The 13,582-nt window shown below is 38.6% G+C and overlaps 1 protein-coding gene across 1 annotated transcript in view; it reads left to right on the top strand.

Moving 5' to 3' along the window:
- alpha-Catr (alpha-catenin related) overlaps positions 1-13,582 on the top strand; it is a 278,683-nt gene that overhangs the window by 255,272 nt on the left and 9,829 nt on the right. Inside the window, exons 15-17 of the mRNA XM_089245109.1 lie at positions 2,306-2,383; positions 2,490-2,612; positions 3,707-3,790. Coding sequence (XP_089101235.1) covers positions 2,306-2,383; positions 2,490-2,612; positions 3,707-3,790 — 285 coding nt within the window. The remainder of the gene's footprint in view (positions 1-2,305; positions 2,384-2,489; positions 2,613-3,706; positions 3,791-13,582) is intronic.

The raw sequence follows: 13,582 nt of genomic DNA on the forward strand, positions 1-13,582 counted from the left end.
CTATAAGTCTGATTGCGTATCTGAATATTGTGCCATAAATTTCAGTGCTTCCATCTATATTTCAAATCGTGAGTGAAGTTTAATGGTTGAATTGAACGTTTTAGACTTTCCGCACTCTGTGGGGAGAGACTTTTTAATGGAGAGTCCAGCTAACATTCGCACCTCTAAGTTGGCAACCACGGAAATCCAATTTTAGCCGACCACCACTGTGGCCATGAAATTGGTGGAGTTCGAACCCTAAGAAAATATACTGTCGATTTCTCTTTTCACTCTCGCCCAACGTGTTTTCTTTCCCTCTTACATGTATATAGTAAAAGATAAGTTGCATGTCGGGGAAGAAATCACTTATACAAATATATTTTGTTATGAGAAGGAAGAGAACAACTTCGGTTGATGTTGTTGCAATAAAGCTTCGAAATGGCGAAGAGAGAAAAGAGAGAGAAAAATAGGTGGAATTTTTCCACTTCCATCCGCTGGCGTTTGCACGGAACATTTCACCCGTGATCGTAAAGGGGTTAATTGCCATAAATGAAAGATTGATGATACCTGTAATTTGTCACAACACGGGGTGATTCAGAAAAGATGGGAAAAAATTTTAAAAGGTGATAGTACACACCAGTAAAAACAATTACCATCAAAGAAAGGATGGTCTAACATGAAACGCAAACGCTCCAGCGCGATTCGAAACGGCCGCTCCGCAAACGTTAAAACGACATTCCTGTTGAAATTTATCGGGAGAAAAAGAACACCATGCATGCAAATGTAAGTTGGGGAAGAAGAAGAAACCGCATGCTGACATACATCTCACGCCCTGTGAAATGCATGTCTGCTTTTTCAGTATTACTAAAGTGCGCCATTATCCCGTACGTTACAACTGTTAGAACGGTTGCACGCTGGAATAATTTCACAGGGCTGGCGTCAGCGCCTTTTATTCACCCTGACTCAGACTTGCATACCGTCTCTTCTTCTTCCCCAGGTTACTTTTGCATGCAAGGTGTTCTTTTTTTTCCGATAAATTTCAACAAGAACACCGTTTTAACGTTTGCGAAGTGGCCGTTTCGAAACGTGCTAATGAGCTTGCGTTTCATCTTAGACCATGCATTCGTTGATGGCAATTCTGTGGTGTTTGGCCAGAACATGATATGTCCAAAAAATGGCTTTTTGATCTAAAAGTAAGTCTTGCTATATAACGAATTAGAAATGAGATAAATGCACAAATACGTGCATACGGCTAAACAACATGCTGATGTATAATGTTTTCATTTGTATTTGTGTGTATGTTTTATTTTTGATTTTTAAATGGCAATCGATATGTTTATATCTCAAAAATGTGATTTTGGAGTCATGTTCTGACCAAACACCACAAAATTGTTTGCATTGGCATGTACTATCACCTCTTAAAGTTTTTCCCATCTTTTCTGCATCACCCTGTGTACAGATATATTGCAGCCATGTCTGAGGTATGACTGCTGAAGACCGATGCCGACAATCTCGAACTGATACGCGGAAGCTGGACAATGTAAAAACATGGATGTCTGTGATTAGCTGATCCACTGCGATTCGAAATTTTATATCCCAATATTATCGACAATCATTCGTTTAATTGACGATTGCTAGATTCTTCATGTGTGTGTGTGTGTGAGCTAGACTATATACGCCATCACCTTATAATCCTGTTTATAATTTTGATTGTCCATTGGCCTTTGTTGTTTAGATTTATTTATCTGTTATATGATTTCAGATTGATGATCCTTTTTATATATTTTATTTTTGCTCTCTTCGTATGAGGCGAACATGTTTTGTTGTTTATGATAAAACATTCCGGGTACACCCATCCTTCGGGAACGCTTCGGTATCTCTCTGACATGGGAAGCGGGCTGTGTCCGGTCTTCGAAGGTCAAGGCCATGCCTGGAAATATCTATTCTCGCGGCTACTTATAGTTATAGTCGTCTCGTTTCCTGTAAACGTATACATATATCGAATATTAGTTGCTGTGGTGGTCGAGTGGTCATAATGACGGACTCGCACCGCGAAGATCCGTGTTCAATCCGTGTGACATCTCTACATATATATCGCCATCTGGTGGGCTATGCCATTCATGAGCTATTAGTTGATTGCTGCCGAAATTGTGGAAGAGATATTCTATCTGCTTCCACAGCTTAGGGGTAGAGCACTCGTTCGTGTCCTCGTGGAGGCAGAGATGAATTTTCTTCCTAAAAAAATCATCCAAAATCATCTCCAAAATATAATCGATCTTTTGAGGAATCTTATGTAAAGTGTTAATATATTTTTCTCTCACATTAGGATCTATTCACGCAAGCCGAATTTTTAGCGGAAGAAGCAAATAGGTTTTACAAAGTCGTCCGACATTTTTCTTATCAAGTAAGAGATAAGCCATAGTTCCATTTCATTCAATTTTGCATTTGAGTTTTACCAAGTTTAACCTCAAAAACTTCAAAGGAACTTATTGTTTGATGTATTTGAACAGGTTCCTGGTGGCCAACATAAAAAAGAACTGCTCGAAAACTTGGATCGCGTGCCAACGTTTGTGCAGCAGCTACAGTTCACAGTGAAAAACCCGACTGTGGGGAAAGCTGCGACATTCACAAAAGTACGATCAAAAATCGTATACAATTAATATCTTTATACGTGATATGTAAACACATGCATTTTGTTAAAACACGTTATTTTTTCAAATAGAAACAATGTAAAAAATATCTTATCTTACATGTCTAAGATATTAGACTTTTTTTCGCACTTAAAATCATTTAATAACAAAAAAATCATTTAATTTCTTATTTTGTTAAAAGTATAGGTTATGGAAAAATTTTGGTGAATGTTTTATGAAAAGTATGAAACAAAAAATATATTTCACTGGGTACTAAAAATTTAAAAACAGTAGTAATGTGTATACATAGCATAACTCCCATAATAAATAATTATCCTTATAACGTATACTAGATTTGAAAATTAGTAGAAAAATACATAATTATAAAAGCTACTATTATTCATGCATGTATTGTTCCGTCGCGCGGGTCTCTCGGGTTCCTCGCCGGGACTTGACGATTCGTAAAAACTTACAAGGAGTATTTAAGAACGAAGAAACACAGTTCTATTTGCAGCGACTAGAATTCCTGCTAAACTACAACGGCCTTTCAAACACGTCTTCTCTCTTGGATTTTTTCCGTCCGAGTCTCTAGAATCTCTAGTCTCTAATAACCGCATGCCATTTCGCGAATTCCTACTCTTCGCAACATTGCCCCTCTCCTCCAGGGTTGCTCATCCCGGGCAATGTAGTCCTCAAATCGGTGAGTGCCCCGTAATCCTTGCGATAATAACCATAAACCACATGAATGACATATGTGAGTACTACACGCTATTTGGATACTTTCCCTAATTGGAAGAATGCCTCTAGGACCAACGGATCGCCAGCAAAATGTCCTGCTACCTATAAACCCTGCATGATTTGTATAGTATCAGTTTGCCTGATTTTGCTGTCCTCTATCTAGAGTCTGCTGACGAAGAGTGCAATACATTAAAGACCTATTCCACGGGACCGGGGATCACAGAAAAGTATCCGTTAACTGAGAATGTCCGTTAGGGAAGATTAGACTTCATTTATTTACGTAGTCATATACTATGTGTGTATGTGTATTGTGATTAAAGTTTTGAAAAAAAGTTGTTCTTTTTGTTTTTTACTTGAAGGTGGACAACGTGATTAAAGAGACGAAGAACCTTATGAATGCCATTTCGAAAGTTGTCACAACATGCCTCGATTGCGCCACCAAGGTGAATAAATCCTTGCATTACTAAAATTTAATCAACATATTTTCCTTTGCCATAGATATATGATGATCAAGAAAAGTCACTCCTCTCTCTCTCGATCTTAAAATTTTCTCGGTACTGCTTGAAGTTCAAAATATTAATATTTTGAATATCAATAGAGGATAAGAATGAATTAAAAAAATCCCGCAACCCGTAGAGTCTTAGAGTGACGCACATTCAAACAGCACATGATCAGATACAGCACTCACAAAGAAAGAGACAAAGAGAGGTGAAAAAATAAGTTTTTTTATAAATATATCGCCAAGAAGCGCGAGAGACGATGAGTAGCCGATTGTTTTCATTTTTAATAATTTTTTGCGGCTTTAATAATTATAATCTACCGCTATTTTTTAATGTATTTCCTGGGTGAGATGAACGTATTTAAATTTTTTGTCATGTCTTGAGCATGATACCTTGGGACGCTTTCCTTGTGTGCTAACAGAGCATGTTCAGATGAAGCTAAATTTAATGTTCAAAGATCCGTTTTGGTGGGAGATTACGTCATTGCGAGTAGAAATATAACAGAAAACCCATATTCTTTTCAAAGAATAATCAAGATGTATAGAGCCCAGTGAGAATACAAAATATGTAGGCATTTTTTTTTCACATCAAATTATCCTGTAAAGCCATGGCCACACTTATATCAAGGTTGGCCCAATAGTCATTCTCAAAATATTTGCCTTTCCCTAATGCAAAGAAGCAACAGCGGAGCATAATTTGGCTACGCACTGGTCCGATATTCCTTCGCAAATACTTGCCAAGAACAACAGAACCGGTTTTTCCAGAATATTTTTCGTACTGTTCGGCATCATTCCGTGGACGAGGGTCAGTTGCACTGCTCCTGAAACCTGTCAATTAAATCCGAGGGTCAATTGCACTGGACTTCACTGTTATCAGATGGGTTAGTTGCACGGGAGGCATGGCGTGGGTTGCCCCCACCCCAGCGTCAAAGGTGGAGTCGACTGATCTAATGTATAAATGTATATATGAATTGGCATCATCATCATCGTGCCCCCCAGCAATAATGACCGCGCCCCTTCCCCAGACTTCCAAGTCTATTTCCGCCTATGACAGGAGGGGGAATAAATAAGATTCACCTAACCTTATCTCATTATCTTATCTATAGTAGATGGTGTTAGAAGAAGTAAATGTACTAGACCAGTGGTTCGTAACCAAGGGCTCTCCTTGGAAAGCATTTTTGGGGGTCGTGCGAGATGTAGAATAAAAATGTCACATGATGGCTCTGATTGTATTCCTGAAAGATTAATTTTCCATAAGCGTGATCAACAGCACAACGTGGTGACTTTTTTTCGTGCCAAAATTTCCAACCTTGATAACCGAATCAAAGTTTTGCTAGTTTTGGCAACCCATTATCAAACCACATTAATTAAGCGCATATTTTGTAAATACAATTTTTTGTGTATAATTTCTCCGTAGTTTGCGGCATTTCCCGCATATTTTGGTTGATTAATGCTCATTACTGCATATTAGGTTGATTTCGTTTAATACATAAATTGAATTTTTTGTGCAATTGTATGTGTTCTTTATCAGGCATCTTGACCTGACTGCCGCAAAAGCAGCGATTGCTTGGTGCGAAAAAAAAGTCGCCACCTTGGCGGTGACCACGCTTATGGAAAGTTACCCTCATTGTTATACCTCTCGCTCTCAGAAATGTGTTGCGCGAAATTTTTGAATGTCCCTAATATTTATATACAGTATGTAATTTGAAAGGATTTAGAAAACACAACACGCGTATATGCAGAAGAGGATTGAAGTCGGTTGAGGCTCCGGGCGCAAAAGAAAATACTGTATTGCACCCCCTAAATTAGAGAAAGTGTAAAGTTTAGGTTTTGCGATGCCCTGCAGAAGTCGGGGTCCCGTTGTTAGTGCACCCGCCGTTACATACGTCTCGGTTTATAGGCAGTTTTCAGATGCTTTTTTCAAAGTTTTTTTTTTTTTTTCTGTTAGCGAATTTAGATACATTTCTTTTTAAACTTATAATAAACGATGGTAACTTAATTTAAAAAATATATATTTCATTGAAATGCGAACCAACGCACGTATATTTAAATAGAATTTCAAAAATTTTATTTAGAACTATTTCCGTGTGCTCAGTCGGAATCATTTCCAAAAAAGGAAACCAAAGCTAGGGAAGAGAGCTTTGAAAACAGTTTTACCAGTCACTACTCATTTGCAAAATGGGGTTTTCATCACTTTTGCTTGTGAAAACAGTAACCACAATAACCACAAATCGCTGGAATGTAGATGATGATATGCAGAATGTATCCTTTTCAAAGAAAGAATCTCAATTTCAAAATTTCATCTTCTTTTTAAAAAGAAACAAGAAGTCAATCACTAAAAGTCGACTTGTACAGCAATTTTTCATTCTGTTGCATTGATACCCGTGTGCATTCTTTTTTTCAAGAAATTAATTTACCAATTTGGAGGGTAAATATTTCGAGTTTGAAATTTTTATAACAACTAATTATTGGATAATTAACTTAGTTAATTGAAAAATCTAAATTTTCACGCCGATGACTATATGCCACTGCCTGTCTTAAGTATAGATGAAGTGTGAGGGAAAAATTAAATGCGGGGAGAGGGGGAAAAATAATTATCTATCAACAATCGGTATCAGCAGGAAAGTGGAGTGTCCAGTACGTACAATTCGGACATAGACAACAAGTTTAAAGCAGTGTATTTCGATAGCCACGCCTACCTTCTAATGCAACTGACCTATCTCCCATTCCGTCACTATACGTTAAGCAGGCTCGTCATATTGCATAAAGTCAGGGCCACTCTTGTGTCACGCGTGGCCAAATAGTCATTCGCAAATATATTGCTTCCAATATTTGCCTTCCCCCGATGCAAAGAAGCGGCGGCGGCATAGGTTGAGTACACATTGGCCTAATATTCCTTGGAGAATGTTTGCCAAGAACAGAATTGGTTTTTACAGAACACTCTTCGTGTTGCGACTGTTGGCGTTTTTCGACCAATGTATGGCCAGACGGATTAGAAGATCGGGAAGGAAAGCGGCTCCTTTAAACTTGGGACGGAAGCTGGATGGTACTCGACCAGCCTTCCGAAATACCACCCAGACTCCAACATTTGACGACTATTGCCAATGGTGGAGGAGCGGCCTCGCTACTTGCCCACGGAGCGTATTGGGACAGCCTGAACACGAGTGTGGAAATGGCTTTAGAGGCATGTCGACTGAAGGCTGTGCAGTGATTGGACGAACTCACAGCAACAGACAGAAAGTGTAAATTAATTCGATAGTAGATATCGAGCATTGCTACGCCGGCACTGTATACATATTATCTCCACTAATTGGTCCTCACACACAGAAGATACTAATGAGAAAATAAGTCGTCCCCACAAATTACTTTGCCAAAACGTCAAGTGAGTGCGGCCAAAAATGTGAATTTAATTAGTTTCGAAAAGATCCAAATCAAATGCCTTCATCAGCGTCACCGTCATCCCAACGTCGCGCTGATTCCGAACATTATTAGTCTATATTAGAACTCGATATTAATAAACAAGATAAACTTGCAAAATAAAACAATAATTCTCGAAATTCTCTTTGAACTTAGATATTTGATCGGATAAATCCAATTAATACGATTCCAGGAATCGTTCGATTTATTTCTCAGAAATAGTTCTTATCGGGATAATTAAATACATTCCTTTTAGTGCTAGTATTAAAAATCCCTTCATCTCAAAATCAAATTATTTTTTGATGTTATTTTTTCCCCTTTTTGCATTTTTTGATATAGGAAAAGAGTTATTTAATTTCGAAAAGCTTAAAGCCTTTATTTTTTACATACTATAATCCACTTTACTAATAATACTGAAATATTATCAAATTTCCATGACGAAGAGGAAACATTTTGGCTGTCGGAATCCAATTTAAACACCAACTTTTGAAAAAGATTTGTCGTGATTTTATTGAGTTTATGAAATATTTATAAAACGGTGGAAATAGGGAACATGATTTTTATCTTAAAATATTAGATGCAATTGGCATCAATTTACTTTTGAACGGCAAATTTATTTGCTGCTATTTTCTGGCCGTTTCTGGTAGGTGGTGTTTTCAGCTGTTGATGCTTCTTTTTATCAGATTGAAGCAAAATTAATTTGTGGCAAACACACACGGGGTCTTCTGTATATAGAAATGTCCTCCCCACTTGTCAATACAAGATTCATCGAAAGACTGGTTATTAGTGGAGATGAAGATTACTAGGAACAAAATTCCCACTGCCCCCACGGGGACTCGAACTCGATTGCCGGACGAGTGCTTAGCACACGTCTTAATGGAGAAAATATTTCGCAAGTTATGAGAATTCATAATTAATGAAAAATGTTTCCTGAATTATCAAATAGATAAACTTTCAGAATTAATGAAAATTTTCAGAATTATTTAAAAAAATATTTTCAGGACTAAATTATTTATGAAATGTATTATTTGTTTAAATTTAATAAACTTATTTATTAAAATTAAGTTGATGGTTAATTCTTGCAACAAAACTCTTTGTGAATACCTAGTAATGTTCTTTATAACACTTTATCAATTGAGATGTTTAAAAATCAAAATTAAATACATAAAAACTACATTTCCCCTAACTACTTTGAGCAATGTATTTTGGCATCCAGACCTGGCCGTATTTGTAGATATGCTGATTTCAACGCCGTCTACGTATTCCAGGAATGGAAGAAAAATTTATTGTCAAAATGCTATGCATTGAATTAATCGGAAAATAACGACAATGTCCAAAATGATTTTTATTCGATGGCTATTAATAGCATGATGAGAAAAAAACTCTACTTACTTGTATTTGATAAAGTGAACGTGTGGCTCTATGGTGTAAGGGTTAGGACTCTGGACTCTGAATCCAGCAATCCGAGTTCGAATCACGGTAGGGCCTCGCTGAATTTGTTTTTTTTTTTCCATTCTGACGATTTCGAATCCTTTTGTTTTCCGAAGTCTTCAGAAACACTTATTAACCCTTTGCGCTCGAGGCCTTTTTTTCGCTCTGGCGAACCAGCAACTCGAGACAATTTTCCCCACATATTTGGTGAATTCCTTGCAGCTAACTCCCTTACAGATAACTTAAAATGATTCCACACACAATTTAACGTTTAAAAATTTTATATTTTAACATTTTATCTATCGTAATACTTCAAATAAATAACTTAAAGAAATCTAATGTTTCTTTTATGTCTGAAGACATTTGCGGCCCTGCGGCTCTTTCGCCGGATACAAACGGTACACTTTGATCATTTTGGCCGCACCACGGTCATTTTCTGCACACGAGGACTATTTTTGAAACGAGACCTACAATTTGTTGCCGAAAGGCAGGTTTGTTTTTAATACTCATCGAGAGGTTGGTGCGATAACCACTCGATGGGGGACTCCCTGCGGTAGCAATTTTTTCTGCGGTCATGTCGCCGTTGCTGTTGTACCCCTGTGTCAGGAAAGTTTTCTGCCAAGGACGAACCGGGTATCGAACTCGCGAACTCGCGCCCCCTCTAAACATCCTCTGGTACTTTAGGCGAGTATCGTATCGACCTGTGGGCTACCGCGCGCACGGTATTCTTTGCGGTATGTCGTCGGATTCTGTGCACGTTATCCATTCTGAATTTTCTGTCTCCTGCGGATTCATTGTCGCTTTCGCATTCACTATCTATTACCCTGATTTTTCTCATTCTTACACCTCCTACTTCATCGCTATCTTCACCACTGCTATCCTCCTTTCTATCGTCAAGTAGTCTATGCATAGACGTATAATTTCGGCCTTCATCAACGAAAAATCGAACTCATCTTACCTGAACCTATTCCTTCATCGTATTTCATGCTCATTGGGTTCCGTAACTTTGAAAATAATATTTCTATTGCCGCGACTGTCGAGTTCGAACTAACGCGAAGACATATATACTTTATAACAATTAAATCTAAAAAAAAACATATTAAATATTGGCAGTTGTTTTATACTCATGTATTGTTGAATACACTCATGAAGCGATATTGCCCAAACCATACCTGAATAAACATCGGTACCGCTCGAATTATTGTGTCAAATCAAGTGGAGAGTCACCTCTCGAGTGTAAAGGTTAAGATTGATACGCAACATTTTTCCTTCAGTGATATGTTTTTGACAGTCGTACGAATGAGAGAGAAATTATGTGACATCATCAATCATTCCAAATAAAACTTTTGTTTCTATGTATAAGGGGCCGTTCAAGTATTACGTAAGCAAATGTTTAGCCATTTTTGACACCCCCCCCCCCGCTTGTCAGCAAAATTTCGTCATCAGCTCTGCCCCTCTGAATCCTAACGCATATTGGTGGGATCAGAGACGTACATGGGGGAGGGGGCCCTCCCACGATCAAAAATTCCAAAACACTTAATCGGTGACACATTTAGAGATCCCTTGAGTGACATGTGACGTAGTTTTAAAGCATTTAGGTGCCTCCCAGTGCGGTTCTACATCACTCAAGTTACCTGCGGCACATTCTCAGATTATTTGAGCGATGCGTGGCACAGTTCCAGAGCACTTAAGCGGCCTGGACTCATTTCCAGAGCGCTTAAGTGGTCCGGTTGCATTTCCAGATCACTTGGATCCGCGAAACATTTAGAGATCACTAAAGCGGCTTTGTAGGGCACTTATATCAATAAGGGGGGCATGTTACTTCAAGTGCCCACAAACTATCGAAAGGTTTTTCTCGTTTTTGGCGCACCGAGTAAGGTGCCATTAAAATTTTTATATTTTCATAAAGGGTGGTTGATGACGTAAGCATCATCCAAACCCCCCTCCCCCCCCCTAGCATCAAAACTCAGCAAATCGGAAACCCCCTCCCTCTATCGATGATGACGTAATACTTGAACGGCCCCTAAAGGAACACTTAGCAAAAACTTTACTGTATGAAAATCTATTTTTGTGTGATGAATATTATTAATAGAAGAACCTCATAAAAAAATCTTAATGTATAAATTCACGTTGAATTCATTCTCATAGTTTGTAAGTAGAGCCCGGATTATATGCAGTAAAAATGCCGCTGTGGTGGTCGAGTGGTCGTGGTGTCGGACTCGCATCGTCGGGGGAGGGGGGGCCGAGGTGAGCGCCCATGGCTGAGATCCCGTGGAGGCCCCACCCCGTCATTCCCGTTCCTCTCCAGCGGGACCCAACCCAATAAGGTGAAGGGCTTATATCCCTCAAGGGACAGCGTCCGGGTCTTCTATGGACTTCAGGGACTCGAATCGCGGGGACCCGGGTTCAAGCGCCCCCAGTGGTAATCGGCTGTGAAGTTGGTTTTCTGTGGTTCCCAACTTCGAGGCGATCTTCCCGTTAAAATGTCTCGCCACAGATAGGAACAGGCCTACAAACAGTACAAATATTCAGTCATTACACTTCTCTTCTGGGCGTGGTAGCCCAGGTCGATAAAATACTCGCCTAAAGTACCAAAGGGTGTTTAGAGGTGTCGCGAGTTCGATACCCGGTTCGTCCTTGGCAGAAAACTTTCCTGGCACAGGGATACAAAAAAAACGGTGACACGAATCTCACAAAAAATTGCTTACCGCAGGAAGTCCCCATCGAGGGGTTAGAGCACCAACCTCTCAATGAGTATAAAAAACAAGCCTGCCGATCGGAATCGGGAATAAATTGTAGGTCCCGGTCTAAAATTAGCCTTCGTGTGCAGAAAATGGCCGTGGTGCGACAAAAATCATCAATCGCTTCACTTCTGGAGTATAGATGGCAGCACTGAAAAATCATAAAATCATCCTAGATACCCACTGAGACTATAAAAGGTACATACACTTACACATTTCTGGCACAACTCACTAGGTAGTAAACTGCTCATGGCGATAGACATAAGTTGTGCTCGGTTTGAAAGAAAAAAAGTAAAAATGTCGCAAAAACGGGGTTTAAAAAATATGCGAATATGCACTTTATAAAGCCAAACATGCATTTCAAGTGCTAAAATATGCATTTAAAACCCAAAAATGCGTAAAATATCCAAAATGTCCTTTAAAAAAAACAAAAACGCATGAGAAAAAAAACCCCCGAATATATATACACTAAAATATCCGAAATGTATACCAAAAATGAGAAAATATGCATTAAAAAATCACCAAGCAGAGAAGAAAAGCGGTCTACACAAAGCAGTTTCATTTACAAAACAAAAGTAAAAAAATGCCCTCACGTGAATGTACATATATACTGCATATGTAAATAACTTCTACATATTTTTTACTTAGGCATGTTTAATTTCTAGTTCGTTGTGGCTGCTCAATATAACAAAATATTTTCTCGGCGCTATGTATAAAAAAAATTGAACACTTTTGTCATATTCCTACATAGAACAGTATTTCCCAACCTTTTATAGACCACGTACCACCAAAGCATATCTGAAATCCAGGTGACCTCCGTAATTTTTCTGGGGGTATCCCCCTCCCCTCACGAAACTTCATAGTTTTATAAGAAAAAGTTTTATACATGTCATAGAAAAAGTTTTGTTTTTTATTGCTTTTTTTTATTTATAACCATTAGTTTTGGCTTTGCCTCCTTAAAATTTAAAACTAGGGATTTTTGCCCCCTCCCTAACTCCCCATTTCTTACTTTAGGCAAAAGCAGTGGTTCTCGCTCTCACTCTTAATCAGGGTTCCTCGCACAGGGGGCCGGTGGCACGAATTTTCTGTGGGACACAAAACATTAAGAACCCATAATCAAACCCCTTTCACTGAAAGAGAAACTAAACCAAAATGTAATAAAACATCATGAAATTGATTAAAAATTTGAACAATTATACAAAAAATTAAGGGAGTTCGGAAGGTTTCATGTCTTCATAAAAAAACTCAAATTGCCCCCCCCCATTAAAAATCAAATTGCCTCCTTATGGACATGGGCCCCACGGGAAACAGGGCTCTGGAAATAGCGTTGCCATAAAACGGTTTGATATTATGAAAATACGGTAATAAAAACATCTCTAGATGCCTCGTGTTTAAATAGATTTAATTCAAAAGAAATTTGAGAGAAACAGATTTACTTTCTGACCTCAGTACCCATATCCACAATTCTTCCTTGTTCGAGGTCTGAGTGCATTTCGGCATCACGAAAACATTCAAGATTCATGCAGCAACAATGAGGAAGCACCCTTTTGCTACATAAATCTACGTGGCATATTGGAATCTGATATTCTGTGCTTCTATACTTTTGAGGCACGTGAAATTCGATTTTTTAATGTGTTTCTCTCTTCGAAGTCTAGTTTTTTTTTTTATCAAACGTTCAACTTATGTATTCTAAAATATACAGAGGGTGAATCCGACCAATTCTGCCAAACGAAAGGAGGGGGGGGGGATGACAGACGAGCCGAAGTGGATCATGAAACACCCCCACCAACCTTATCCTATCTCAAACCGTTTTCGAGTTCTGATGGATAATCGATTATCGAAAAGAATTGCGTCAAATCTGAAAAAAAAAAACCAGAATTTGTCAAGTTTCTGAAAGACCTATATACGCAAACTAAGCACACATTTGGAAAGAGCAGAAAATATACTATAAGGTGATACCAATTTCATCGAAATATCTGGTTTTAATGGATGACTGACTGCAAAAAGCTTTCAAAAGCCACATGAAGCCCACGGGCAATGCAGGGCCGTGCTAAGAGAATCATGGGGCCTCGGGAAAAGTATTTTTGAGGCTCTTACCTACTTTATATTACCTACTGCCTACCCCAATTTATATGCTCGAAAATTTT

Source organism: Pholcus phalangioides, unplaced genomic scaffold (genome assembly GCF_987345545.1).
Source record: "Pholcus phalangioides strain wild (caught in Gottingen) unplaced genomic scaffold, Ppha-v1.0 ptg000015l_1, whole genome shotgun sequence".
Taxonomy (NCBI): domain Eukaryota; kingdom Metazoa; phylum Arthropoda; class Arachnida; order Araneae; family Pholcidae; genus Pholcus; species Pholcus phalangioides.